Raw genomic sequence first — 27,029 nt, 5'->3', positions numbered from 1 at the left:
AACATCCTACATTCTCCAACACAGCCATTCCTTTACGATAGAAAAGGAGACATAAGAAAATTATTGTTACTGGCAAATGTCCTACATTTCCATATCAAAAATACTTGGTCATTATGTCTGAGAGAGAGGAATCCATAAAGTTCAAAAAGGATTTGTACAAAACAACTATTCAAAGATTCAAGATAGCTGTGCAAGCTTAGCCTAAACCTTGAAAGGTAGGGACTTATGTTAATGAAACGTTCTGTACAACATTGTAGGTTGTGTAAAATGTTAAAACGTTCACTTTAGAAACAAAAAATCATACCATTTAAATGGAATAAATCCTATTAATCTATTATTACTTTTGAATAGGCCAAGGACCTGGTCCTTGGATCCTAATCATGCTGAAAAGTGAGCAATTGATTCAGACTCATTTTCTCCTGACATATCGTGGGATGAACTCAGCCTCCATAAAAGCAATGTTACTTTACTAATTTTTAAAAATCTTGTCTTGATTTAACCCAACAGAGGACACATGCTATTCAGTTTTCTGTAAAAGAAAACTATCGAGATGGCTTTGTCTGTCTGTCTCTACACTTTTTCTGTCTACCTTCAAATCTTATGAACTACTGAGGCTAGAGGGGTGCAAATAAAAACTCAACAAAATAACTGTTTGAACATAAATGTTTAAGGTATGAGCATCCTAAATGTTTAGGTATGAGCCTCCCTAAAAATGGCAATTCACCACAATTGCAATCCATTAAATTCAAGATCAGTCTTTCAGAGTACTATTTAACATTTCAAGTAGAAGAAAAAGACATCAGGAAGATTCAGATTGACTTCCGTATCCAAGGAAACATGCAATATTCTCCTCATCTAGCTAAATCCTGGTGATAATGGAAAACTTGCATGCAGTTTTTAACTGATCCCTCCTCAACCCTTTGGGAGTGATATAAAGGTCAACAGAATCGGTTGAGGCCCCATATTCACGGGGGACGAGTACCAGACCCGGCCCCGGCCAATACTAGTTAGAATCTGTAAATACTTAGAACCCCTATAAAATTGCTTAAAACTGCCTATCTTATTAGTTCAAACTAGAGAAAAACCCACTGAAAATGATTATACCCATTTTTTTTAAATAGTTTTTTCACAATAAGTGCATTTAATCATAGAACTTTGCATTCATGGGAATAGTGATACTAATCTGATCAAGATTGCCTCACCAACAGGTGTACTTAGCCCACTTTCCTTGGCATCAAAGAAGAGGGCATCTGACCCTCATTACTCCTTGATAAGGAGTAACCAGGCACATCTCCAGAAATAAGAAGACATGAACAGGTATTCCAGTGCTGGCAATGTACTGTCTAACCTCAAGATCAAACCAGATGAAAAAACACCTGTTCTTACAGTTTTTATGAATTATCAGGCAGTTGGATTGATTCCAACAACCCCGCCCCCCCAAGGCTACAAATTTCCAGTTTCCTTTATGAAAATTATAAACCTGGTGGCATTTGTATAAAAAGCAGTGTTGTTCTCTCTTTTCATGATTGGTTCTTTCATTAACTAAATTCCTGTGGGATATATTTTTCAAAACAGGTAACGAAATTCAAGTGAGATTTTTTCCTAAACAAAAGTTCACAATGGTAGATAACATTACCTAAAGGTTTCAGTTCTTCGTACTCTTAGTAACACAGAACATTAAGAGCTTTAAGCTTAAAGGTCCTAATTTAACTAAGATTTCACGGTTGTATCACATTAAATTAGATACAAAAATCATCACAAACTCATCCCCACGAGAAAATAATGAGAGTGAGCCTGGAGGACAACGTAGCTCACGTACTCCATCTAGAATGTACTGCAGTCCTTTGGTATACTATAATTTTAACAAACAATATAAAAACCTTCAATTGTACTACTGTATATTAATCATATAGAGCATCTTTTAGCCAAAGCACTTGTGCGTTAATGACCTCATGCACGACCTTTACCTTTATTGAAATTTGTCTTGTCTGTTGATTGAGATAACTACAGTTTGCAAGAACGAATCTCGAGTCTTTGCTAATGATAATTAACTATAACGCTATGAGTATGTGTATTTAAATATTTATGGCCTACATAACTTTTTATATTTTCTAAATTCCCAGTTTAACGAATCATTTATAGGTTTTTAGACAGCCACAAAACCAATGACAGAAAAAACCCATGAACATATAAAGAAATTGACTGTTAAATTCAAAGAACAACTGTTGAACTTATGGCGTCGCTACATCCGTAGCAGAGGCACCATTAATCGGTTATCAACACCAAGATCCAGTATAAATTGCAGATTTTCAGTTATCGGCGATTTTCCCTTATCATGAAGCTGTCACAATGGAACCTCCTGCCCATAACAGGGGACTCCCTGCACACTGTGCTTCACAAACGCAGTAATCATAATAGAAAATATTGCAAATTAAAATTGTGAAACACATCAGTGCGACAACATTAAAGTTAATCGAAATTCCCATCCAACCCAAGAATATATACAGGCAGTCCCCGGCTAACGACGGGTTCGGCTTATGACGTTGAGAGGTTACAAGGTTACAACGCTTTCCAATTATATTTATCAGACATTATTTCCAGGTTTATGACACGTTTCAGGGTTACGGCACTTAGAACGCCAATCTGGTAGAAGAAATATGACTCCAAAAATGCAAAATAATCAATATTTGAAGTTTTTTTTTTATGAAAAATGCTATAAGAATGCAATTTACATAGTTTTGAATACCCAATGCATTGAAAGTAAGGTTTTCTTAGGATTTCTGACGATGTCCCGGCTTACGACGATTTTCGGCTTACAACGCGTCTCAAGAACGGAAACCCCGTCGTAACCCCGGGGGCTGCCTGTACAGGGTATTTATATTTCGTTTCACAGAATACAACTAAGAATGAAGTGAAGTATGCTGTTTTCAAGTGAACTGGTTCATTTTAAGGCACTATTAGGTATGTGAATCTCATGCTGGAGTCCCTTGCCACTGATCACAAGATGCTGATGAAGTAATCAAGGAACATAATATTCAAAATTTGAAAGCCCTAGCAATTCATTATACTACCTAATTCCTATTGAAAACTGCTAGGCTTAAATGAAACAAAGACTGAATGCCAAGGAAAGATAGAAAACACCTCTGCCCAAGTTGAAGGATACTATCCGAGGGTTTGGTTCGCGGAGTTTGACCATCAATACAGGCAGTGGCCAGTTATCGGCAGACTTGGTTAACAGCGATCTGGTTCTATGGGGCTTGTCTAGCGCCATAAAATCAGCGATTTATTGCACCGTAAGGGATCAGTGGTCCACCAGATTCGCGGGGGATGCGTAACCCAGACCCCCGTGAATAGCTGGAACCCGCGAATGTTTGGAACCCCTATAAAAACAGCCTATTTTGTTAGTTAAAACTCAAGAAAAACCCACTAGCAATTATTATACTTGATAAAATTGGTCAAAAAACCAGGAATTTGTGGATATTTCTCATAGAAAAATACACGAATGTGCGAATTTTCTGCAAATAATGCGGGAAACGTTCTCGAGAGAAAACAGCGAATGTGAGAGTCCGCTAATCCGGGGGTCCACTGTATACCCAAGCAGAGGTGCAACCCCGAAGCTGGGCACCACAAACAGGTAACTGCTTGTAAGTCAAAGACTTGGCTCCATCATACATGTTGTCCCAGGTTATCAATGGGCTCGGTTATTGCGATCCAGTTTCACGGAACTTGTCTGGTGATGAAATGCACCAATTTCCAGTTATCGGCACCAATACTAGAGTATTGGTGCTGATACATAACTAACAGGGTTGCCATTAACCGGTTATCAGCGCTGATAAGCACCGAAACTGCAAATTTTCGATTAACAGCGATTTTCACTTATCAGGCCGTCGGAACGGAAACCCCACCCCCCCCCCCCCAACAGGGAACTGCCTGTGCCAAACAGAATAAGAAGTACTTAAAAAATGATGAGGATATTAGAGAATACAATGCAAGAGCAATAACTTTTCTTGATTTTCCTTATTAATAACAATATTTTTATTTTTATTGTTATCGAGAGATCCAAATATGAACGTATGCTTGCTTTTTTACCGTTTTGTATCATGAATAAAATGACTTACCTTTTGTCCTGGTTCTTCAGGAGGTATTTCTTTCCTCCTCCCCCTTCAGCTGAAAGATCTGGCATTTTTGACTAATTGAAGTTGGAGGAGGAAGAGCACAGGCAGCTGTCACTGAAAATGCCTGGCCCTCACACCAAGCATGGACCTAGAAGGCGGAGTACACCAGTACTTTTGCTGGGTATGGTACCTCATAAAGCAGTCTCGGCGGACGACACAGAGGGCTATCTTGCAGAGGGAGCACTGAAAAGTTGTGTCTCGCCTTACGCCATTCATAAAGCATACTCGACATCTCTTTTGCTTCTGACCTTTCCCAACTTTCTCTTCTTTGTGATCCCCCAACCTCAATCGATCAGGAGGATCATGAAGGGTCCTGAGGGAAGTGGGAAGTCTAGGGTCGTCCTCTGCTTCTGCTCTGGCCGAAGGAGGCACATCTGCCGATTCATCCCCAGGCAGAGAAGGTGCATGGGGAATCTTCATGCCAGAGTCAGGCCACTGGTCCTCACCGTAGTATAGGAGGGCACTGGCACTGTGTCCCTGAAACTGACGAAGAGTGAGCCTCTTCCTACCCCTTGTGTACTTGTAGTAGAGTGCGAAAGCATTCAGAAGGGCAAGTTGAAGGAAGCAGAAAAATGAGGTAGGCTTTAAACCTTAATATTTGAAGATTAGCGTTTTGAAGCTATCTTTTTTTTTTTTTTTTTTTTTTTCTTTTTAAACCCAAAAACCATGTTTCACCCCCACAGCTACTTCTTTGAGCACCACCACCACCAAGATGCCTCACAACTTTGCCCTTTGGCATGGCCCCAATAACAGCTTTTGGCATCTTGAATAAACAAAAACCAAATTAGATGCTCCAGAAATCTGTGTTGTTTTCAGCAAAAAACACCTTCAACTAATAATTCTTGATGAGAAATGTGACAATACACAAGGATAATAATTGTTTATGTGACATCACGAGCAACTTAACACTGAATTTCCAGGGGTGTCATAAGCCCCTGAGATACATCAACTCTATGCTAGAGCCACTCAGTAAGCATTCTGCAACCCTCCACAACATGCCTGGGAAAGTATGTCATGGCAGTAAGAAACTATTTTAACCCCCCGACCCCCCTATTCTTCATCCAATGGCACTAAAGGGAGTAACAACTCCCCAACATATGATACACGAAGAGTTAAAAGTACGTATGTGATAAATACATCCATCACATTTGTGGAAGGAAAATTTAAAAACCTACTTCCTCTAAATTTCAAAAAACTATAGAAGTCAGTTAACAGCAGCCTGCAAATTAACCATGATAACTCTGATTGAAGTATGAGCAGTTTCATGTGCATATCAAGGGAATTTATATATATAATAATATGTATGTAACTATATACAGGCGGCCCGCGTGAACGGCGCAATCACTCAACGGCGAATCGGTTTTACGGCGGTTGTCAAAAATATTCATTAAAGAAAAATAAGGCATTTTAAAAGTATCTTTACGGCACAAATTTCAGTTAACAGCGCCACTAGCGCCGTTGTCTAACGAGTTCATACATATGTAGAAATGCCGTTCAGACCATAAAGGTTATGCAAATTATATTAACAAATTTTATGGAGAGTTATTACGTAGGTATTAGGGTAAAATATATGCCTCTGACGCTGTTCTATGCCGAAAATATCGAGTTACATAAGTGGACAAATTTAGCTATGGATGTGTCGATTCATAATTGTTCATGCTTTTGTTTAAAATGTGTGTGAAAATGTATTACGTGAAAGGCATTTTTATTTCTGTACAGAAATATGATACAAAGGCAGCGTTTTGAAAACTGCCCTTCACGATAGTAAATACGATGTTTTTTCATGTTCTTTCTTGTAAGCCGCCGCCTGCCGCTCTTCCGAAAATATCGATTTAAAAAAAGTGCAAATTAGCGATCGATGTGTCGATTTTATAAATGTTTATGCTTTTATGTTTAAAATGCATATGAAAATGTATTACGAATAGGGTATTTTTATTTCTGTGCAGAAATATGATAAAAAGGCAGCTTTTGAAACCCCTTCAAGTTATAGACTACGATGTGTTTTTCAAGTTCGTTCTTGTATGCCGCGGCGGCATACAAGAACGAACTTGAAAACACATCGTAGTCGATAACTTGAAGGGGAGTTTCAAAAGCTGCCTTTTATCATATTTCTGCACGAAATAAAAATACCCTATTCCGTAAATACATTTTCATACACATTTTAAACATAAAAGCATAAACATTTATAAAAAAATCGACATATCGATCGCTAATTTGCACTTTTTTGCCGCCGTCTGCCGCTCTTCCAAAAAATATCGAGTTAAAGAGAAAAAAGAAGAAGAAAAAAAAGTGCAAATTAGCGATCGATGTGTCGATTTTTCAAATGTTTATGCTTTTAGTCTATAATGTGAATGAAAATATATTGCGTAAAGGTATTTTCATTTCTGTACAGAAATAAGATACAATTAAGGCAGCCTTTGTAACTACGCTCCACGTTGTCAGGGGATGGTTTTTTCATGTTCGTTCTTGTCCGCCAGTTCCGAAAAATGCATTGTGTTATTTATTAATTATGCATTCTTTCCAATAAATCCTTTAAAAAGTTATACATTATTTCACTGTATCCAAGAATATTGTATGTATTCTCATATTATTGTATTTTAAAATACTACGGCAAACTTAGCCCGTATTCCGCGGAGCGGCCAATGTTGTGGTTTGAAATCAGCTAATGAATACGAGTCTGTTTCACCATAACGCAATTCTGAGCGAATGCTCTTGCTTCTAGTTAGCATAAACGAATACATGTATGTAGATACTTGACTTATATGAGACAAAGTTATTTTTCCTTATACAGCGTGTTTTTTGGGTGGAAATATTTATTGATTAGTCTCGTTGTGAATGTGAACTACTATTTTTTTCGTTAACAGATTACGTTGGCGCATGTTTATTGCGTAACAAATTACGTGATTCCGTTCGCAATACGTAATCCTTTATACCATCGTAATACGAACTTTACGTTATTTATCTTATATCGGCGTGAAACCAACAGTAAATGTGTTTCTTTCAAGCACAGTAGTTTTGATTAAAATGATTTTATCCCAATTTTATCTATGGTTGTGTGTGATGGCAGACGTTTACTGCAGTTTTATCCTTGTTGCCGATGTACGATAATAGTCATTAGCAGCTTGAACAGTTTTCTCAGCTTCAGTCATAATTAGGTTTAAATTTAACGGTATATTTTCCCGATTGATCTTTAATCTATATTGATCTCTGATCTATAGCGAATAAAGTTATTACATTAAGATATCTCAGTTCTATTCTATACATAAACGCCATTTATAACAAATACGGTAATGTTGCACTGTAGTACGATGATCGAAATACAAGCCAAACAGATGTTATCCAGTTCGGTTTGTACTTAGAAAAAAAAAAGTAGTTTTCTCGTTCGGGGGGTTGTTTTCATGGTAGTACACGTTCACGCAACGAGTATAACGTTAAAACCATACTTTCACCATTCTCTTTTGCTGTTGTTGAACTTATGTAACTAGAAGATGGATAAAGTTAGGCCATTGTAATTTGATCTCTCATAAAATCAAACTATCGTAAGACTAATGATCGTAACCTGAACACTACAGATACCTGTACAACTGTATAAACTTTATTATATCGTTTACATACTCTAGACACCCACATGTACTGTACAGTAAATCTATAGTACTATACTGCATGAATATAATTTTACTTATTGCGCTGTTGTGGGATTACGGCGCCTTTGACTGGTCTAGAGTTTCGAAAGAAGGTGTGTGGCGGCCGTAGGCTTTAAAATCACTCAGCGTCGAAAATCGCTTGGCGTCGGTGGCCAGGAACGGAACCCTGCCGCTAACCGAGGGCCGCCTGTTTATATATATATTGATCAGATTAGCAACGAGTTTACATAGCGGTATACATTCATGCCCACAGTTCAAAGTCAACGAAACAGGTACAAGGGCTATATGTGAAAGATGCTACAATCCATATATGAAAGTCCTGTCCCACATTTAGTCATTCAAAATTTTAAAACTTCAATAACCGATAAAATAAGTTTTCTATATTTTTTACTCTCACCTCAGGTCAAACTGATTGAAAATGACAGGTCCTCCAGTAAACGAGCTACCATCTAAATTCAAATCAAGCCTCATAACCTTCCAAGACAATTGCAACACGACAATTTTCACCTGCTTCTCACTGACACGGCAACAACGATGTCAGTGGTATCCAGCAACCCTCCCCACATCTGTCCCAATATGCTAACAAGGTCTTACACATACAGGCAGTACACTATGGTTCATTACTAAATACTGGCAGCTAACACGAATCTTTACTTTTCTGCTGCAAATATAAAATTTAGAAATGTAACACTAATAATTGTATGATACACAAGAGAGCATGTGTAAAATAGCTAATCTGCACTACAGCAAACTTTAAACATTTACATTCAATGTGCAAGTCAAATGATTATGGTAAAAGGAATTGAAGACAAAATGCTTTTCATAATCACTAACTCTAGTAGAAGTTCCATAGGCTGATAACATTAATATTCTCCGAAAAATACTTGGATTGCCCAGAACCCAAAGAGATTTTTCCTAAGTGATTACAAAAAGGAACAAGGAAACTTCAAAACTCGCATCAGTATCAAGTAATGAAAACGTAATGATGACACCGACTATCAGGCAGCAAACAACAAGAGATGAGAATCTGCATTCCAGTGGTCTCGGTTGTAACTAATTCTCGTTCACTATATCCTTCAATCTTTCACAAGGAAGGTCTCTCGCTCCCTCTAGGGATGATTCACTTTCATTCCTAATTCTAAGTTCTATGAGACCTGAGTTAGAAACAGCTATTTATTTCCCCCATCCCAGAGTCTTAACAATTATATGAGCTAACCATTCCAAAGAATAAGGTACTCTTAAAAGAAAAATTCACTCAGCATACCATTAAATTATCATCAAATACACATATGCTTTCAGTGCCATAGCACTGTCCTTTGAAATTCAACAGTACATATATGAAAAATACTGCAGTCAAGAATACAGTGTTTATAACAGTACAAAGAACCTGCCTTGTCTCCAAATTATCTAACCCGACCAATCTACTGTTACGACAAGAGTGTAACTATTATAAATGGCAATCAACTCTTCTTTACACACTACGACCATCAGCAATTTCTACTCCACTGGTTCTTTCACTTTCATCACCAAATCTCGGCTGACAGTTCAGCATAAAATACACTTAAGAGGCAAGCAAAAATGAAAAAGGAATAATTTTCTTCATAAAAATTCTATTGCAAACTGTTCTAACCACAGTCTAACTTATAACAAATGATCAAACCGTGTTTCTGAATTAAATGCTTTGTTCAGATCACAATTTCAACCGTAAATCATCAGAAAAACACAGCAACCATTGTTGACATACATACTTAAAAGTAAGAAACCTCCAAGGGAAAGAGAAATGGGACCCCGGCATGCACTTAAGATCTGAATATCTGCTATCTAACGACCAAGAACAGCAGCCTTTATAACCGTTAAGTTTTCAATACCTCAGTACCAAATCTAAAATGCCTAATTAATACACTCACAGTAGAAACTCAGTAGAAACTAACTGTACACTATCCCTATCAGCATGGAGACATTTTATAGACTATGAACATGTTAAGGGAGTAATAATTCAATTCTTACAGTATCAAAACTTACTCTCCCAAAGAGGTAATAAAATATAAATATATTTATTAAAAAACCTAAGTATGTACATATGGAAGCAAACCTAAAAGAGAGATCATGTGGAAATGACCCTGTCTTAACCCTGCAACAATTCAGTAAGAAAAGGGATTTTTACATCCAGAGCACCATAGTTTAAAACATCCCGTTCTGAACATGAATTGCAGCATGCTAAAAAGTCAAGACGCTCAATCACTAGGGGTTGTACTAAAAAAAAAAAAGGTTGTAAGATAGCAACCCATTCATTTAGAAACTTGTCATGACTGTAAGAAACTATCAGGGTATAATAATTTTTGCCACCCAAGTAGCACTTCACTATTTTATAATGTGACTTAAAGTTTACAATGTCAGTATCATTATTCTGCATGACAGTTTATGTACAAACCAAATTTCACACCAACAGTTTTAGGATTTCCTTTAAAATACTATTAACATGTATATATATATTTTTTTTACACAAACCAATTACCCATACATGCCATATTTCAGTGATGCAAAAAACCTAGTCCCACCCAACTCATAAAAAAAAATATAAAAAAATTAAATAAATAAAATAAAAGTGGCTCAATCTTGCTAGCAGACACCTCCATTCCTCCCTCGCTTTTCTTTTGTTCATCAGTAAGTTTGTTAGTATACAGTAGTATACACAATGAACAGCTGATTAGGACAAAAGCCTGCCTAGGAAGAGAACTATCCTGGAATCGATGACACTTCTTGACATCATGATTCTATGGAGTGGAGGGCATAATCTCTGCTTCGAAATCCATTCCAGAAGGCAGTACCAAAAACGAGAGAGAACAGACCAGGAGCAGGAACAGATCATGGCAGGCGGCTCAAAGGCCAAGTTATGAAAGGAAGCCATTCACTGCTGAAATTTGCTGCTGAGAGATCCTTTACTGGCCATGGAGTGTATGGGAGCTATTTTCCAGAGTGACGTGACATATTGCAAGACAAAATGCAGTGCCAACTGAAGCAGCTGGAAAAGGAGAATTCAAGAGAATCGACTAAGCAATGAATTCTTGAAGGCATCTGCCAGGACCTTCAACAATCGCCCTCTTATGCCCATTTCTGAACAGTAGTACTGCTGTTTACAAACCACACTTGGCATGCCTTAAACAGTAGCTGAAGGGAATTTGTCTGGCCTTGACTCAATGGGCAAAGAAAACAGCAAGACACACAAGACGGTCAATGATCCCCATAAAGGAATTACAAGTCTAACAATACGGCCCAAGTGAATAGGTTAATGTGTATTGATTCTTACTAGGGATACACAATTAGGCATGAGTACATTATCAGTCCCCTACAATCACAGTAACAAAGCATGGAAGCAAAAACATAATAGAAGGACCTCGAGTGGAAGAGGGTTGGAGAAAAGCCTTGGCATGTAGCACACAAGACAAAGGGAATTACATCAAGGTAAATTAGGCTACACTTCAAAAATTTCAGTAGTAAGAAATTAGATTCACAAAATTCATCAGATATTAATGAACTGCCAAATTTATCAGACATTAATGAACTGCCACAGGAGAAAATGCCTGTGATTATGGTGACCCTCAAGATGAACTGCCACAGGAGAAAATGCCTGTGATTATGGTGACCCTCAAGGCAAAAGCATCCAAGACAATCATAAATGACCTTGGATATAAGCAGCACTGCAACTACATGAGCAATTCTGTAAACATGTGCTGACTCTCTTCTTGATCTCTGCTAATATAAATCCAGAAAAATCTAACTTTTCACATCCCCAAAATATGACATGTAGGATTAATGAGGTTATGTGAAACAAACAAAACCATTATTAGTCAATTACTATCAAATTTAATCCCTTTTCAACTGCTTTCTTTTACCACTGAACGCTGGATAGAATGCATGCTATATCACTCGCCTTGAATCATGGGTCTTAGTCTTAAGATTAACCCCAGTTGTTTTAGAGGTCCTTAATTAATCAGTATACGTTATCCTCTTAATTTTGTCTAGTGTATTCTATTTTTTTTTCAGATTTTATCATTTCAGGGGCTCCTACCTAATGGACTACATATAATCAATGTAAAAAAAATTTAATATATTTTTCTTAAAAAAAATTCTAAGTGTTGTTTTAAATTTAAATATATTTTTCTAAACGTTGTTTCAAGGGTTTGGGTAAAAAAAATTAATAAAAAAATTAAAGTAGCAAAATTGACAAAAGGTTAACTATCAGCAATACTGAGCGACTCTCTAGCTCTGATCTTAAAAACCCAATTCTCTTGTTCTGATAAAAAAAAGTTTTGCTTTAATAATGATGGAAACGCGCAGACAGCAAGACTGTCCTCACATCTATCCAGCATGAGTTTGCTATTCAAATGACAGGAGTTATTTTATACCGCCCATTAATGCAACTGCATCTTTTCTGTATAACCATATGTATTAAGAACTATTTAAGACAGGGAAAACCTTTCACATGATCTCTCTTTGAGTAAACTCTAAATTGAACACTCACCATCTGAGGAGGTCGTGTCCCTTCTCCACTGTAGCCCTCCATAGGAAAGCCCTGTAGACTTCCTTCACCCTCCCAGAGGGAGTTCTGTAATATAAAACCATATATCATTACCATACAAGAGTGAAAACCGCCAAGAATCACAGAACATTTACTTTTCCTATTATTGGTGGTACTATCAGGCTAACAGCCAATGATGATTTGCCTTAGCTTAGCTGGCTCTTACTTTGATACCAAAAATATGAAACTTGAAAAATTTAATTTAACTTTCATCACGAGCAATACTTATTCATACCAACAAGCACAAGAATATAAAACATTCATTTCAGAGATAGAATTGCATTTCTTCATCCTAATAGAGCCATCCACTCTATTAGGATGAAGAAATGCAATTCTATCTCTGAAATATGTTATTGTTAGTATACAATAAGGTTTTGTACATACTTACCTGGCAGATATATACTTAGCTATACGTCTCTGACGTCACGACAGAATTCAAAACTCGCGGCACACGCGACAGGTAGGTCAGGTGATCTACCTTACCCGCCGCTGGGTGGCGGATGTAAGAAAACCAATCTCCCTTTCCAGCCAGAATTTTTCCTTCCACCGGTCTCCTGAGGGGAGGCTGGGCGGGCCATCAATCGTATATATCTGCCAGGTAAGTATGTACAAAACCTTATTGTATACTAACAATAACATTTTTGTACATGAACTTCCCTGTCAGATATATACTTAGCTGATTGACACCCTTGGTGGAGGGAAAGAGACAGCAATATAAATATGGAAAAAAAGGGAAAACAACACTAGTTGTAGGATGTAAAAACAACCTTGGTTCTTACCTGTTAGGCAGAAGACTTCGTAGTTACTGTCTATGAGTCTGCGTTGCCTTAAGAGCTTCAGCGAGGGCGTGACCTACAGCTGACAGACTCTTTGGGTCTATCAAAGGGATTTGGTTGTCCGCTTACTTGATAGGATCCGAGCAGGATCTGTCAACGGGGATTTCGCCCATTATATGACAGAACCTAACCACTATCATTGCAAAGGAGCTCAAACATACACCGATCACCTAACCAACCGATCTAATCATTGTTATCACTACGAAATGAAAAACATGCCTACCCGCATGTTCTTTCAAACAACCAAAAACTTACAACCTAACAAGGGGAAAAACAAAAAATATATACTACTAAGGATATGTCTCAGCTCCCTGCCCCAGCACCGAATCCGCCGATACGTACGGGCCTAACCCGAAGCACTTTTCATACGTAATTTTGACGTCTCTCAGATAGTGGTTTGCAAAGACTGAGTTGCAACGCCAGAATGTTTGCCTTCATAATATTACTCAGGGATATGTTTTTGTTAAAAGTCAATGACGTGGCAATAGCTCTTACTTCAAGGATTTGAGGGGTTCTCGTTCTTGGCTAAGAACGAAGGAAGGAATGAACAGATAGCTGCATCTCCTCTGAATCCACATTTCCTTCTATGCATGGAGTTCACTAACCCTTTTTTGGCGGAAGCCAATGCCATGAGGAAATTGTCTTCTTCGTGAGGTCTCTGAACGATGCAGACTGAGGCGGTTCGAACTTATTGGACCTCAGTAACGTAGCACTACATCCAGATTCCAACTCGGACCCCTGGAGAAACCTTCTTGGATGTTTCAAACGATCTTATTAGATCATGAAGGTCCTTATCTTCTGAAATGTTTAAGTTTCTGTGCCTAAACACTGCAGATAGCATGCTACGATAGCCTTTAATGGTTGATACCGCCAATCCACTTTCTCCCCTAAGGAAAAGTAAGAAGTCTGCTATTTGTGTCACAGAGGTACTGGAATAGAGGAAAATGATGGTTCCTACACCATCGCCGAAAGACGTCCCCACTTCGATTGGTAGACTCTAAGGGTAGAAGGCCTTCTTGCTGCTGCGATAGCCGTTGCAACTCTTGCCGAAAAGCCTCTCGTTCTGACCAAACTTTTGACAGTCTGAAGCCAGTCAGATCTAGAGCGGGGAGGTTTTTGTGATACCTCTCGAAGTGTGGGGTTGTCTGAGCAGATCGATCCTCTGTGGTAATGTTCTCGGAAGATCTACTAACCATTCCAGTACCTCTGTGAACCATACTTGTGCGGGCCAGAACGGGGCTACCAGCGTCATCCTTGTTGCCTCCGATTCTGCAAATTTCTTTAGAGTCTCTCCCAGTATCTTGAATGGAGGAAAAGCATACGTGTCTAGACCCTTCCAATCTAGTAGGAACGCGTCTATCGACACTGCCCTCGGGTCCGATATCGGAGAGCAGTAGTTTGGCTATCCTCATATTCTTGGCTGTGGCAAAGAGGTCTATATGAGGTTTGCCCCAAAGCTTCCACAGATCCTGGCAACATCTTCGTGCAGAGTCCACTCTGCCGGCAGGACTTGATCTTTCCTGCTTAGGAGGTCTGCTCTGACGTTCTTTTCTCCCTGTACGAACCTGGTAAGGAGACAAATCTTCCTTTTTTCTGCCAAAGCAGAAGTTCTTTTGCTGTCTCGTACAGGGAGAAAGAGTGAGTCCCCCCCCCTTGCTTCCTGATGTAAGCCAGGGCCGTGGTGTTGTCCGAGTTGATCTGAACTGTTGAAGCTAGGACGTGGGCTCGAAAGCTTTCAAAGCTAGCCAAACCGCCATCAGCTCCTTCTTGTTGATGTGCCAGGTCACCTGTTCCTTGTTCCAGGTGCCTGACACTTCTCTTGAGCCGAGCGTCGCTCCCCAACCTGTTTCGAGGCGTCGGAATACAACACTTGGTTGGGGTTCGGAATGTGAAGGGACATCCCTTCTGCAAACTTGAGAGGGTTGGCCCACCAAGAGAGGTCCTTCTTGATTTCCTTTGAAATCTCGAAGGAGAACTCTAGGTTTGTGAATGACACCTCCAGTTTCGATGGAGAAAGAACTGGAGAGGTCTGAGGTGCAACCTTCCTAGAGAAAGGAATTGCTCCAACGAGGAGAGTGTCCCCAACAAACTCATCCACTCCCTCGCTGTGCATACTTCTTTCTCTAGGAAGGCTTTGACTTTCTCTGACCCTCGGGCTATCCTTTCTGGAGACGGAAAAGCCCGAAAATCCAGAGAAGCCATCCGAATCCCCAGATAGATACGATCTTGACTGGGGATCAACTGAGACTTTTGAAAGTTCACCAAAAGTCCCAGCGAACTTGCCATGAAAAGGGTCTTTTGTAGGTCCTCCAAACATCTTTCCTGAGACTTGGCTCTGATCAGCCAGTCGTCCAAGTAAAGGGACACTCTTGAACTCCCTCCAAATGTAGCCATCTTGCTACATTTTTCATTAGGCCTGTAAAGACCTGAGGGGCTGTTGAAAGGCCGAAGCACAAGGGCCCCTGAACTGGAATATCCTTCCTCCCATCATGAACCTGAGGTATTTCCTTGACGAAGGATGGATAGGCACATGGAAGTAAGCGTCCTGAAGATCTAGGGACACCATCCAGTCCCCTGGCCGAAGGGCCGCCAACACTGAGGATGTCGTCTCCATGGCGAACTTCCTCTTTTCTACAAAGAAATTCAGGGCGCTTACATCCAGAACCGGTCTCCATCCTCCTGAGGCTTTTGGAACTAGAAAAAGGCGGTTGTAAAAGCCCGCTGAGCAAGGGTCGTTCACTAGCTCTATAGCCTCTTTCTCGAACATTAGTTCCACTGCTTGTGTTAAAAGCAAGGCTCATGATGGGATCCCTGTACCTGGCCACCAACTCCCTCGGAGTCGTTGTCAACGGTGGTCTTTCCGTAAAGGAATCAGATATCCTTTCCTTATTATAGAGAGGGACCAGTTGTCCGCTCCTCTCTTTGTCCAGGCTTCCGAGAATCTTAGAAGTCTGGCACCTACTGGTGTTTGGAGGACTACTTCCCTACTTCTTAGCTCTGACAGAGCGTGAGAAGGATCTACCTCTCTTGAAAGGTCTATTACCTCTCGAGGTAGAGGCTCTAGAAGGGGGGCCCCCTCGAAAGGGCTCCTGTCTAGCTGGAGTCTCCTTCTTAGTCTTCGTCTGGAAGGAGGTCTTAGGCTTCCGTGCCGACTGTGCGAGCATGTCCTGAGTCGCCTTCGCAGAGATAGATCCTGAGATGTCCTGTATTATCTTCTTTGGAAAAGCAGAGGCGAGAGCTGCGAATACAGGAGAGAGGCTCTTTGGGCATGCGAAACAGACTTCGTGAGAAAAGAGCAGAAGACTGATCTCTTCTTAAGGATCCCTGCTCCAAAGAGGGAGGCTATTTCGCTCGATCCATCTCTAACTGCTTTGTCAATGCACGTTAGAACACTGTTTAGATCTTCTGGCGAAATAGCATCCGGGTTCTGAGTCTTCTTAGCCAAGACCCCCAAAGACCAGTCAAGGAAGTTGAAGACTTCCAAGACTCTAACATTCCCTTCAGCAGGTGGTCAAGCTCGTTCATAGCCCAGGTCGTTTTGGCCGACAAAAGAGCCGAGCGTCGTGCTGCATCCACCAGAGAAGAGAAGTCCGCATCCGCCGATGAAGGAAGACCCAGACCTAAGGGTTCTCCAGACTCGTACCAAAATCCGAGTCTGCCCGTAAGCTTGGAAGGAGGGAAAGAAAACACAGTTTTTTTTTTTCCCTTTCTCTTCCTTAGAAAGCAGCCAATCACCAACACCTCTCAAAGCCTTCTTCATTGAGATGGTTGGCTTCATCCTCACACAAGAGGAAACTTTCGTCTTCTTCGAAGTCGAGAATAAAGAGAGAGGAGACGGAGGAGGAGCGACGGGAGTAAGGGAGTCTCCAAACTCTTGAAGAAGTAGATCTGTAAGGATCTTGTAGGACGAAACTGACGAGTCCTTCACCAAATCCTCTTCTGAAGGTTCAACTTCATCCACTGAAGAACCCTCCGCTTCTTTACGAGTGCAGTTAGCCTTCTCTAAAGAAATGCGCCTGTCCAGAGAGTGTCCTAGTAGTAGACTGGCGCCTATCAGGGGAAGCCAAAGTTTCTGGAGAGCTCCTCTCGAATGAGTCCTTCCTACTCTGATGAGTGCGTGCTCTTTGCTCCTTAATCCTACTCCTAGAATTCCGGGCTTCCAAGGGGGAGCGCCTGCTAGGAGAGGAGAGCCTACTATGCTCAAGGCGCTTCTCAGGATCCATGCGCCTGTTCAAAGGAGAGCGGCTGCCAGGCGAGCTGCGCCTACCATGAGGTGCGAACGCCTACTAGGCTCTTGGCGCCTACTTACAGGAGAGCGAAGGTCTGGAGAAGGTCGCTTACTAGGAGACCGGCGTCTACCATGCTCCACAACTTCGCTCCCGACTTGTGTGGTCTCTTCAAAAGGTAGTCTCCCAGAAGAGACATATCTTTCAGGCTCTACGCGCCTGTCCTGATCGAGCGGCTAAAGTAGAGCCGCGCTTATCAGGAGAAAAGCGCCTATCAGGAGAAAAGCGCCTATCCTCCGCACCACGCTTGGGAGCGGGAGAGCGTCTACTTGGGGAGTAGCGCCTACTAGGCTCAAGGCGCCTAAACATAAGGCGAGATCCTGTCTCTTGATGAATCCATCAAAGAGTAGGCTCTCTTATCCGGAGAATGAAGGATCTTCGTAAAAGAGCGCGAGGACGAGGCTGTACGCCTGTCTTTAGACGAACGCCTACTAGTCGCTAGATCCCTTCCTACTGGAGAGATGTAGTCACCAGGAGAAAGCTTCTTGGGCGATTGATGCCTGGAAGACGACAAGCGCCTGCTGAGGGAAGAGCGCCTCCTTCCATCCGCTGATAAAGGAGAGAGAACCGACTCTGACTGAGACGGTAAGACAGGTGAAGGAATCCTAGACTTCTTGACAGGGAGAGAGACGTCTTTCCGCCGCGTTTCCTCCTGCCAAGGAGCCCGCCAGTGCCGAAATCTGCGCTTGCAGTCCCGCAAGAATTCGAGCTGGAGATCTTGTAAAATCCTCCACCGGAGAAGAGGCTCGAAGCCTACTATGAGGCGAGAACTCTTGCTCCCTCCTGGGTTTCTTGATCTCTACTTCCGGCTCTTCTGGAAAAACTTCCGGGCTGGAAGGAAAGGAGCCAGGCGCCTTCCAGGCTCTCTTCAGCGGTCGTGAAGAATCCGAGGCGCTCCATCCTCTTCTAGGTGAAGGTGAGGAAGACGAAGAGAAGCATTGTCGCAATACCTCCTTCTTCGCGCGAACAAGGGCAGCCTGGGTACGAGCATCAGGATCTACCGAGGGGACGCCCTGATCGGTGGGAGTTCTCCCTAACCTTCCTGCGGCTTTTTGACTTTCCTCCTCCACTGGACTGGGAGTCTGGAAGAGGTCTAGGCCTGGAAGCATTAAGGAGCCGATCAGACGCACCTCCACTGCACTGGGGTCACTGCACAATTCACCTTCACTACTCTTACCTTGCAACGAACGATCTTCTTTTCCATGCTAAGGATCGTGGCTCTCATGTTGCCACTTCCGTAGTCGTATCCTTAGGTTCGATGCAGGGCGCAGGAGCTGAAACTGAGAAGGTTTCTAATGCTACAACAGGATTTTCTTCTACCTCGCTAATACGAGACTTACTAGAACTTCTAGAGGAAGCCTTTCTCACCCTGGTCCTTTCTCTAACTTCCTCAAGTAGGAAGAAAGAGCCTTCCATTCACCCTCATCCAACTTCTCACACTCATTACACGGTTATCAAAAGAACATTCTTTACCTCTACATTTAAAGCAAACTGTGTGAGGATCTACCGTAGCTTTCGGTAGTCTCACCTTGCATTCATCCATAGCACACACTCTAAACATAGAAGATTTCTTAACCTCTAACTCAGACATCTCGAAATCAAAGAAAATCCAAATCAATATCCAAAAACAATCCACAAATGCGTATGCCAAGCCAACAAGATCAGGTACTTCACCGAAAGTCAGTCCAAATAAATCCACGGCAACGAGAAATGAATAAAGCTGTCAGGAGGTAACAACCACAGGTGTAGTCGTCACCGGCGACAGAAAAATTCTGGCTGGAAAAAGGGAGATTGGTTCTTACATCCGCCACCCAGCGGCGGGTAAGGTAGATCAACCTGACCTACCTGTCGCGTGTGCCGCGAGTTTTGAATTCTGTCGTGGACGTCAGAGAGTATAGCTAAGTATATCTGACAGGAAAGTTCATGTACAAAATAATGTTTTAATCAAGACGTGAAAAATGCACGGAGTAGAAGGAAAAAAATAGCCAGATGCAAATGAGTTAGCCAAAGGAGAGAATCCTAAGTGAAAAGCAGTAATGTAGCTAGGCCCTATAAAGGAACACTTTCAAGAACCTTAACATCTTCAGCAAACAACTTTTAACAATTCATTGTTGCGTCCCTTTAGAAAGCTGCAGAGCTCTATGTTCTATTACTAATTACAGTGTTCTTTTTTATCTTTCCATTGTACCTGTCTAGCTTTTCCAACAACCCGAGCTTCAATTTTAGCCTTTCACTCAAAAAAAAATTCCTTTGGCTCAAACATGCCAATACATTGCATCAAACTAAATACTACTCCAATAAGGGAAACACCAATGAAACCACTGGGCCCTTCCAGTCACAACTTCTATAAACTATGACCATAAAAAAACCACTCAAACTTACCCCCTGTAAACCAGAGGAACCTGGAAGTGCTTCAGCTACTAAATCTTCCATGGACTGAGATTGGGAGGTTAACATCTGAGAGTCATAACCACCACTACCACCCCCTCCTGGATCACTTCGAGAATCGCCCTCTTGCAAAGGATCAAAATGAAATTGAGACACAACATCCTCTTTAGAATCCGTAACCTCCTCTTCAATTTCTGCAGGTTCTTCTTTAACTGCAGGTTCGTCTAATATAACCTAAAAGAAAAATAATCCTTAGTTTATGTCTGAAAATAAATTGTACAAGACATACATCAAAGGGAATATGGATGCACAGGCAATGTTTAACATTTATTTCAAGACCACTTTTATCGACAATCATTTCGCTTACCTCAGGTACTGACTGTTTGCTTTGACTAGATGGTTCACCACCAGGGTGCTTTGACGTTTCTTGAGCTTCATTAGTCTCACTTTGGCTCTGACTACACTCCTCAGACACAGCATCTGAGGCACTTCCCACAGACGGAGAAGGAGAACTGGAAGGGGGAACTACTCGACCTACTGACGAAGGGGTGGACGTAGAGGCACTCGATGAATGTCTTTGAGAATGGCTAACTTCCCTGCCTTCTCTATGTAAATGTTGATTGTGGGAGGATAATCTCCCGTCATCGTCTCTCTTTCTTCTTTTCGCGTGAGGGCTATCACCACTGCTATGATAAGTCCGTTTGCTCTCTTTAGTTTGAGACGGGGCTTCGTCAGGTACAGCAAGGCCTTTAATCATCAAACACTCGGCCGCTTTAATAAGTCCCGCTAGTTCATTTTGCAAAACATTCACTTCACCTACATACATATAATTTAAAAGGGCCTCCAGCTCTTCGTGCCGGATGTCTTTCAACACTATTATTGGATGTTTGCAATTGGTCCTTTCAAACATCCTTTCAAAATAGTCACTACATGTTGATAACACCAACTTATGAACAGGGTAAAACTTTCCATCACAGGCTAAAGTGACATCACAGTAAGACTCCTGAAAACAGAAAAATCCAGATTACATTTCTATAACAATTATTCTAATTTAATCACATTCAGCTTAGAATGAGTTTTTTTTTATACAAATCCTCTACCAACATCCAGAATAAGAACAATTATACAACAGTTTGGTATTGCAGGCTGCAACCGCAAAAGGTCATCATGTGAATTGTTACTTCATCAGTTTACTAAAGCATTTACAAGCTCTACAAACTTCTAAATAGTGCAAGAGAATGATTCTTAAACAATAGTAATCTGGTTGTAGACTAACAACGATAATTCTACAGAGTGCAGACCACTCAACATTTATGCTTGGTAAATGTGAAACTACAAGAGAAAATTCTTACCTTACTCCTGACAGTGGAGAGGACATGGAAAAAGGTACTTCGGTGGTTGTTCCACTTCAACGACAACAAACCACTCGCCATTGTGATATCTGGAATAAGAAATTATCAACATAAATACACTAAACCAGGTTGCTAATTTTCTAAACATTGGTCAAACTGGTTACCCATTTAAAATCACTGTGGTCATTTTTCATTTTTAATTAGCTACTTTTGAGATGACAGGTCCAATCAGTCTTAGGCATTTTCATATTGTAGAAAATCCTTAAATATTTCCAATTTCTTTGAAGTCATTCAATATGTTTGCTACTGATACATTTAAAATATATCTGTCCTTACAAAATTGTTCTTATACCTGTACCTTGGGCATGGATCTGGCAACCAACAATGCTACCTTACCAGACCTAGCTTAGTCCCAAATTCTCTACTAGTTTACCAACAACAACTGGAGAGCAGAGTTGAATACTTTGTCCACACGCAGGGACTTGGGAGATATTTGGTTGTTTCCAGAGTCCAAAGCAATACAAATTTAGTCAGGAAAAAGGGAATGGTGCACAGACTGGTTACTAGTAGTGAAAAGGGGCAGCCATTTAACAATTTTACATGAACTGCAAGCTGGGATGAATCACTTTAAAAAGATGAGAATGGACCCAATAAATCTTATATTCTTTTAAGAGGTCAAACCACTTGTAACCAAGTAGGGCACGCATACGAGGACCAGTAGGGTATATGATCGGGCCGTAACACACTTCATCATTTCCCAGCACGTGGGAACACTTCCAGAAAATGCATTTTAATGCGCTGCCATCAGTGTCGGTGAGAGTTGTGGCCCCCTTTAGACAGCACACCGAGACCTTATGGCATGTTTCCGATTACAGACGTTAGTGAAGGGCTAGCCAAGCACAGTGCTAACTTGCCAGCCCTGCTGCTCTCAAAATTTCTATTTAAAACACCTTAAAAGTGACGAGTGACGCCATCTCAATGTTTACCAAGTTATTTGTGTAACAGAATGCCCGTTTCCTGTGTTACATCTGCAAATAATTTGTAACCCATAGATGGTCGTACAGTTTCCTTTACATCAGTGGTAAACGTCCGCGGCTATCAGGTACGACAGCAGCTAGATGAATAATTACAAGTACGTACCATCCGATTTACAACCTGCTTGACATACAACCACTCGTGCTTACAACCATACTTCTGGTAACAGGGCTGGACAGGCTGAGGCTGATGCATAAGAGTACAGCCACATGACAGTTGATCATTGAGTTACTTGGCATCGTGCCACCTCAGGAGAGGTCTCTCATCCCTCAGGTAGCATGAGTTTGAGTTACCCTGCCCTATCAGCAGCATCATATAGTATTAACTGTACTTTAGACTGAATTGCAAACCAATTTACACGAAACTTCCAACATGCATGTAAAACTTAACTCTATTAACTCTTTGCCTACTTTTTTTCCTATTTCTTTGTTTATTAATATAACTCATATGCAGTGTAACATATAAGCATAGCGTAAGTTTGTAAAATATAATGTTTTCAATAATAATTTTGGATTTAGAAAATTTATTTCAGTGCCGTATTTGACATCGTAACACCTTGACTCTCGTACCAATTGTGGACAAATTGTTATACTCTTTCTTGCAGATTGGTAACATTCATATGTACATGATACGTATGTCTGAAAAAGTTACCAATTATTTATGGGGGGGGGGGGGGGGGGGGGGGGGGGGGGGAATGAAAAATCCACAAATGTGTTGTCCACTTTCAGATGTCTGCAGCAGCCAGATGTACAATAAGGCTGGAAAAACAACTAAATTTTTTTGTTATTGTGCTGACAACTACCTTGAGTAATATTGATGAACATTACATACATCAACATTCAGCGTTCAGTATGCCATTAAATGAGCACTGGGAAGGAAGTGTCCAAGTGCAGTTCAAGGTGCATCATTATTTGGTGGGACACCATATTGGATTCAAAATTGCCTTGAACACTTACTTTACGAATATGTACTTTCTATGTCTATTTTAGTTCGTATGGCAGTTTCCTATAGCTCATTTTGTTAAAGAAACTTCAATTTTTAGAAAGGTTTACTGTTTCACCAATCAAAAATCCCCTAGATCCCCAAGTAACGCAAGGTGCACATTACTTCTGGAACCATGTGCCTCTCCTGCTTGTCATTCGGTTACCTCTTACACATTCATAGTGATTTCTGAGCTGTACACCGAGCAAGCGCTACATTTCTCTCAATCAGTAGTACGTGTATGTTGAACCACAAATCAAAGGAATCACCGTACAGTATATTTGCAGGGATTTCTATATATAAGCATTCCGCATCATTGCCACCAGGAACTGGGGCGTCAAATGTATTTCGCCACTTTTAGTACGAGCCCCTAGGGGTTAATTACAGTCGTCCAAATATATATTACTTAAAATTCTTGTTCAGGAGGTAAAACTGCATAGAAAAACTGCAACTGCCATAGTCTGGGCCACCGTGGAATAGTAATACGTATAGATCTACCTACATATTTGTATTCATTAAAACTGGGTATTCAATCCTAATAGTGATTGGTGAACCTCTGTTACCTTTTCCTGATTAACAGAAATAAAAAAAAACACCAAAATTATTATGAGGTAATGGATTGCAATATACATGATTTAGGCCCAAAGGTCGAACGGTGGAACCTACGACGTTATTCAGCGCTGGAGGAAAACAAAGTCGAAAGGTTTGAGGAGCGTTAACATTTTGTGTGCTGTGACACAACCGTTGGGAGAGGGCTGCAGACAGAAAAATGGAGGATAAGAGAATATGAATGGAGGTTCAATAGAAAGATTGAATGGGGTTGCTGCAACTTGGGGGCAAAGGGATCCTGCAAAGGGGTATTTCATGGTAACAATTCTGCACGAACTGCAAGGTAGGTCCCGCGGATACGAAAGCCAGGGGGGGGGGGGGGTTAATGTACTTTGACACGTTCAGCCCTAGCCCCTGGGGGGTTATACACCCGACCAACAAAATAAAAAGCAGTAAAATTATAGGTATTTCCAAGGAAATACCTAGCAACAAAGAATCATAAGGGGAGATGTTGGGTACCTATCCGAGGTGGCCTAGACTATGGCAATTGACGTTTTCCTATGTTATTTTACTTCCTGAACAAGAATTTAAAGTAATATTTATTCGGACGACTGTAATCAACCCCCAGGGGCCAGTACTAAACACGGCGAAATACATTGGACGCAACAATCCCTAGTGACTGTCGTATCTGCGGTTAAGTTTCATGCAGGGTAATTCTAAAGAATAGTTCCACACAAACTGCAAAAAACGTAACCGTGGATACGACATCCACTAGGGATTGGGATATCCAATGTATTTTGCAGTGTTTATACTGGCCCCTGGGGGTTAATTACAGTCGTCCGAATAACATTACTTTAAATTTCTTGTTCATAGTAAGTAAAATAACGTAGGAAAACGTCAATTTGCCATAGTCTAGGCCACCGCGGATTGTTTCTGTAGAAATACCATCATAAGTGATGCCTACAGTGCGCCACATGGTTAGCACCAGGGGATCTGCGAATTTGGCTTATCATCAACTTAGCCTAGCCTACCTTAAGGAGAATGACTTGAGCCTACAACTCATAATGATGTGTTAGACCATAATGCCTTTAAATAATAGAGTTGATGCAGGGTATTGAGCAGAAGGGGTATGGGGTATGGTACTGCAGGATAAAAAATGAAATTTGAAATAATTTTACACTTGAATGTGTAAATTGACATATAAACTAAACTAAAATCTTACATTTTCACAAACTTAAACAATCATACATATAAATTCAATACATAAGGAATCATCTTCCTTGGGGTATGGGGTACCGTAGGCTTCAGGGTAGGTTTACCGAAAACGGGGAAAAAAAGGAAAAATACGAAAACCTGCCTAGGTACTATATATAAATTTCCATAAAACTAAAATATTACATTTAATACCAATACATAACATTGATAAATTACACATATAAAATAGAATTTATTTCACAGGGCGTAGCGTAAGTCGTCTACAGTAGGGTACTAAGAGTATCGCGCTGATGCCGCCCATGAAGGTGCGCGAATTTAACCCCCCAGGGACTAAATAAGAGAAACTAATCTGACGAAAAAAATCTCCATTAAACGAACGAGCAGAATCACCTGTAATCAGACAGTTGCTTCAAGCGACAGTCATCGGAAATTCCATCTCAACCTCAGCGAAGAAACGACGACGCGGCGAAGGAGGGAAGCCAACATGGCGGCGCTGGAGTCGTTCTCTCGCCTCCTCCTCATCCCTCAAGAAAAATGGCCTCTCCCCGCGCTAATAACCGTCGCCACACGACTCCATTTCACGCGATCGAAACCGTCGGACTTTCAGCGAGGTTTGGGCGACTTGCTTTCCCCACGAATGGTCATTTGCAAGCAGGAAAATTTCGCCGTTTGTTTCCCTCTCTTTCTCTCTCCCGGTTGAGCGACGACGATGTTGCTTGTTGTTGGTTTCCCGCTTTCTGTCATGGCGGGAGGGAGCGAAGTGTTGCCAGATCGACCGGAATTCTCTCTTTCTTGCGTTCCCGTTCCAGGCTGCCTCCTCCCGCCGTTTTTTCCAGGTTTTGCTGGAGTGATTTGGCATTGCGGGGATGACGGAGGTGCCTTTCTCGTTAACTGGAATTCCTGGAAGAAAGATGTTTTGCTGCTAAATGGAAATGGGATTGGTAACTCGTTCGCTTGGTTTTGCGGAGAGTTTCGCTATTAACTTGAATTGAGAAGGTTTTTTTTCCCTCTCTCCCTCTTTCCTCAGTTTTGCTGGAATTACAGGACTGGGTATGCTTATCTTCTTAACTGGAATTGATGGAAGAAAGATGTTTTGCTATCAACTGGAAATAGATAACTCATTCGCTTAATTTGCGGAACGGAAGAGGTTTCGCTATTAACTGGAATTAAGAAGCTTTTTTCTCGCTCTCTCTCTCTCTTTCCTCAGTTTTGCTGGAATTGCAGGACTGGTGAAGATGCTTATCTTGTTAACTGGTATTGCTGGAAGAAAGATGTTTCGCTGCTAACTGAGAATGGGATTGATAAATCATTTGCTTAGTTTTGCGGAAATTTTGTCTATTAACTGGAATTGCAGGACTGGTGAAGTACTCCTCTTGTTAACCGGAATTGCGGGAAGAGATATGCTTCTCTGTTAAGTGGAAATGTGATTGACTGGTAAATCGTATGCCGAATTTGCGGAAAGGAAGAAGTTTCGCTATTAATTTTATTTTCTCTCTCTTTCTTTCCTCTCTCGATAAATTTATATATCGTTTTCTGGAATTACTGGACTAAAGGTGCTTCTCTTTTCAACTGGAATTGCGAGGAGAAAGAGGTGTTTCTATTAACTGGAACTGGGTGGCTTTCTTTTCTAGCCCCCTTTTTTCCCGATAATTGATAACTCGTCTCCTGGAATTGCTGGAAGATGTTTCGCTATTTACTGGAAGTGATCTGATTTTTATCATTCTCGTCCACTGTGAGTGGATGATAGATTAAGCAGAAACTCTTCTTAGCCTAACTAGGTCTAACATCCTAAATTATATCACATTGTTTTTGCTAATTTTTGCCAAGTGTAAATACTCCATAGTGTTAACATCTTGGTATACAAATAAGTGAGGATTAGCAGCAGATGTTGTGTAATCACATAGCCACTTCGCGGCTTCCAACCCTATCCTATGAGTATGTCCCAAAAGTCTTGTTAATATTTCTTCTTCTTTTTTATTACCAAGCAGC

General features: G+C 40.9%; 1 protein-coding gene across 39 annotated transcripts in view; it reads right to left on the bottom strand.

Moving 5' to 3' along the window:
- LOC135205827 (zinc finger protein 316-like) overlaps positions 1 to 25,789 on the bottom strand; it is a 216,098-nt gene extending 190,309 nt beyond the window's left edge. For 14 of the 39 annotated variants that reach the window (XM_064237047.1, XM_064237051.1, XM_064237048.1 and 11 more), the window contains exons 1-5: positions 25,431 to 25,787; positions 21,261 to 21,349; positions 20,276 to 20,911; positions 19,903 to 20,142; positions 12,342 to 12,425 (exon numbers count right to left, since the gene is read on the bottom strand). In XM_064237047.1, the coding sequence (XP_064093117.1) occupies positions 12,342 to 12,425; positions 19,903 to 20,142; positions 20,276 to 20,911; positions 21,261 to 21,341 (1,041 nt within the window). In that variant the 5' untranslated portion in view covers positions 21,342 to 21,349; positions 25,431 to 25,787. Of the gene's footprint in view, positions 1 to 4,166; positions 4,659 to 12,341; positions 12,426 to 19,902; positions 20,143 to 20,275; positions 20,912 to 21,260; positions 21,350 to 25,430 lie in introns of those variants that run through there. The other 25 variants (XR_010312621.1, XM_064237067.1, XM_064237063.1 and 22 more) reach the window with 4 other exon arrangements.
- Between the last annotated feature and the right edge of the window lie 1,240 nt (positions 25,790 to 27,029).

This window comes from Macrobrachium nipponense, chromosome 24 (assembly GCF_015104395.2).
Source record: "Macrobrachium nipponense isolate FS-2020 chromosome 24, ASM1510439v2, whole genome shotgun sequence".
Taxonomy (NCBI): Eukaryota; Metazoa; Arthropoda; class Malacostraca; order Decapoda; family Palaemonidae; genus Macrobrachium; species Macrobrachium nipponense.
The sequence above is the reverse complement of the archived record's forward strand: the minus strand, read 5'-3'. Positions and strand labels throughout refer to the sequence as shown.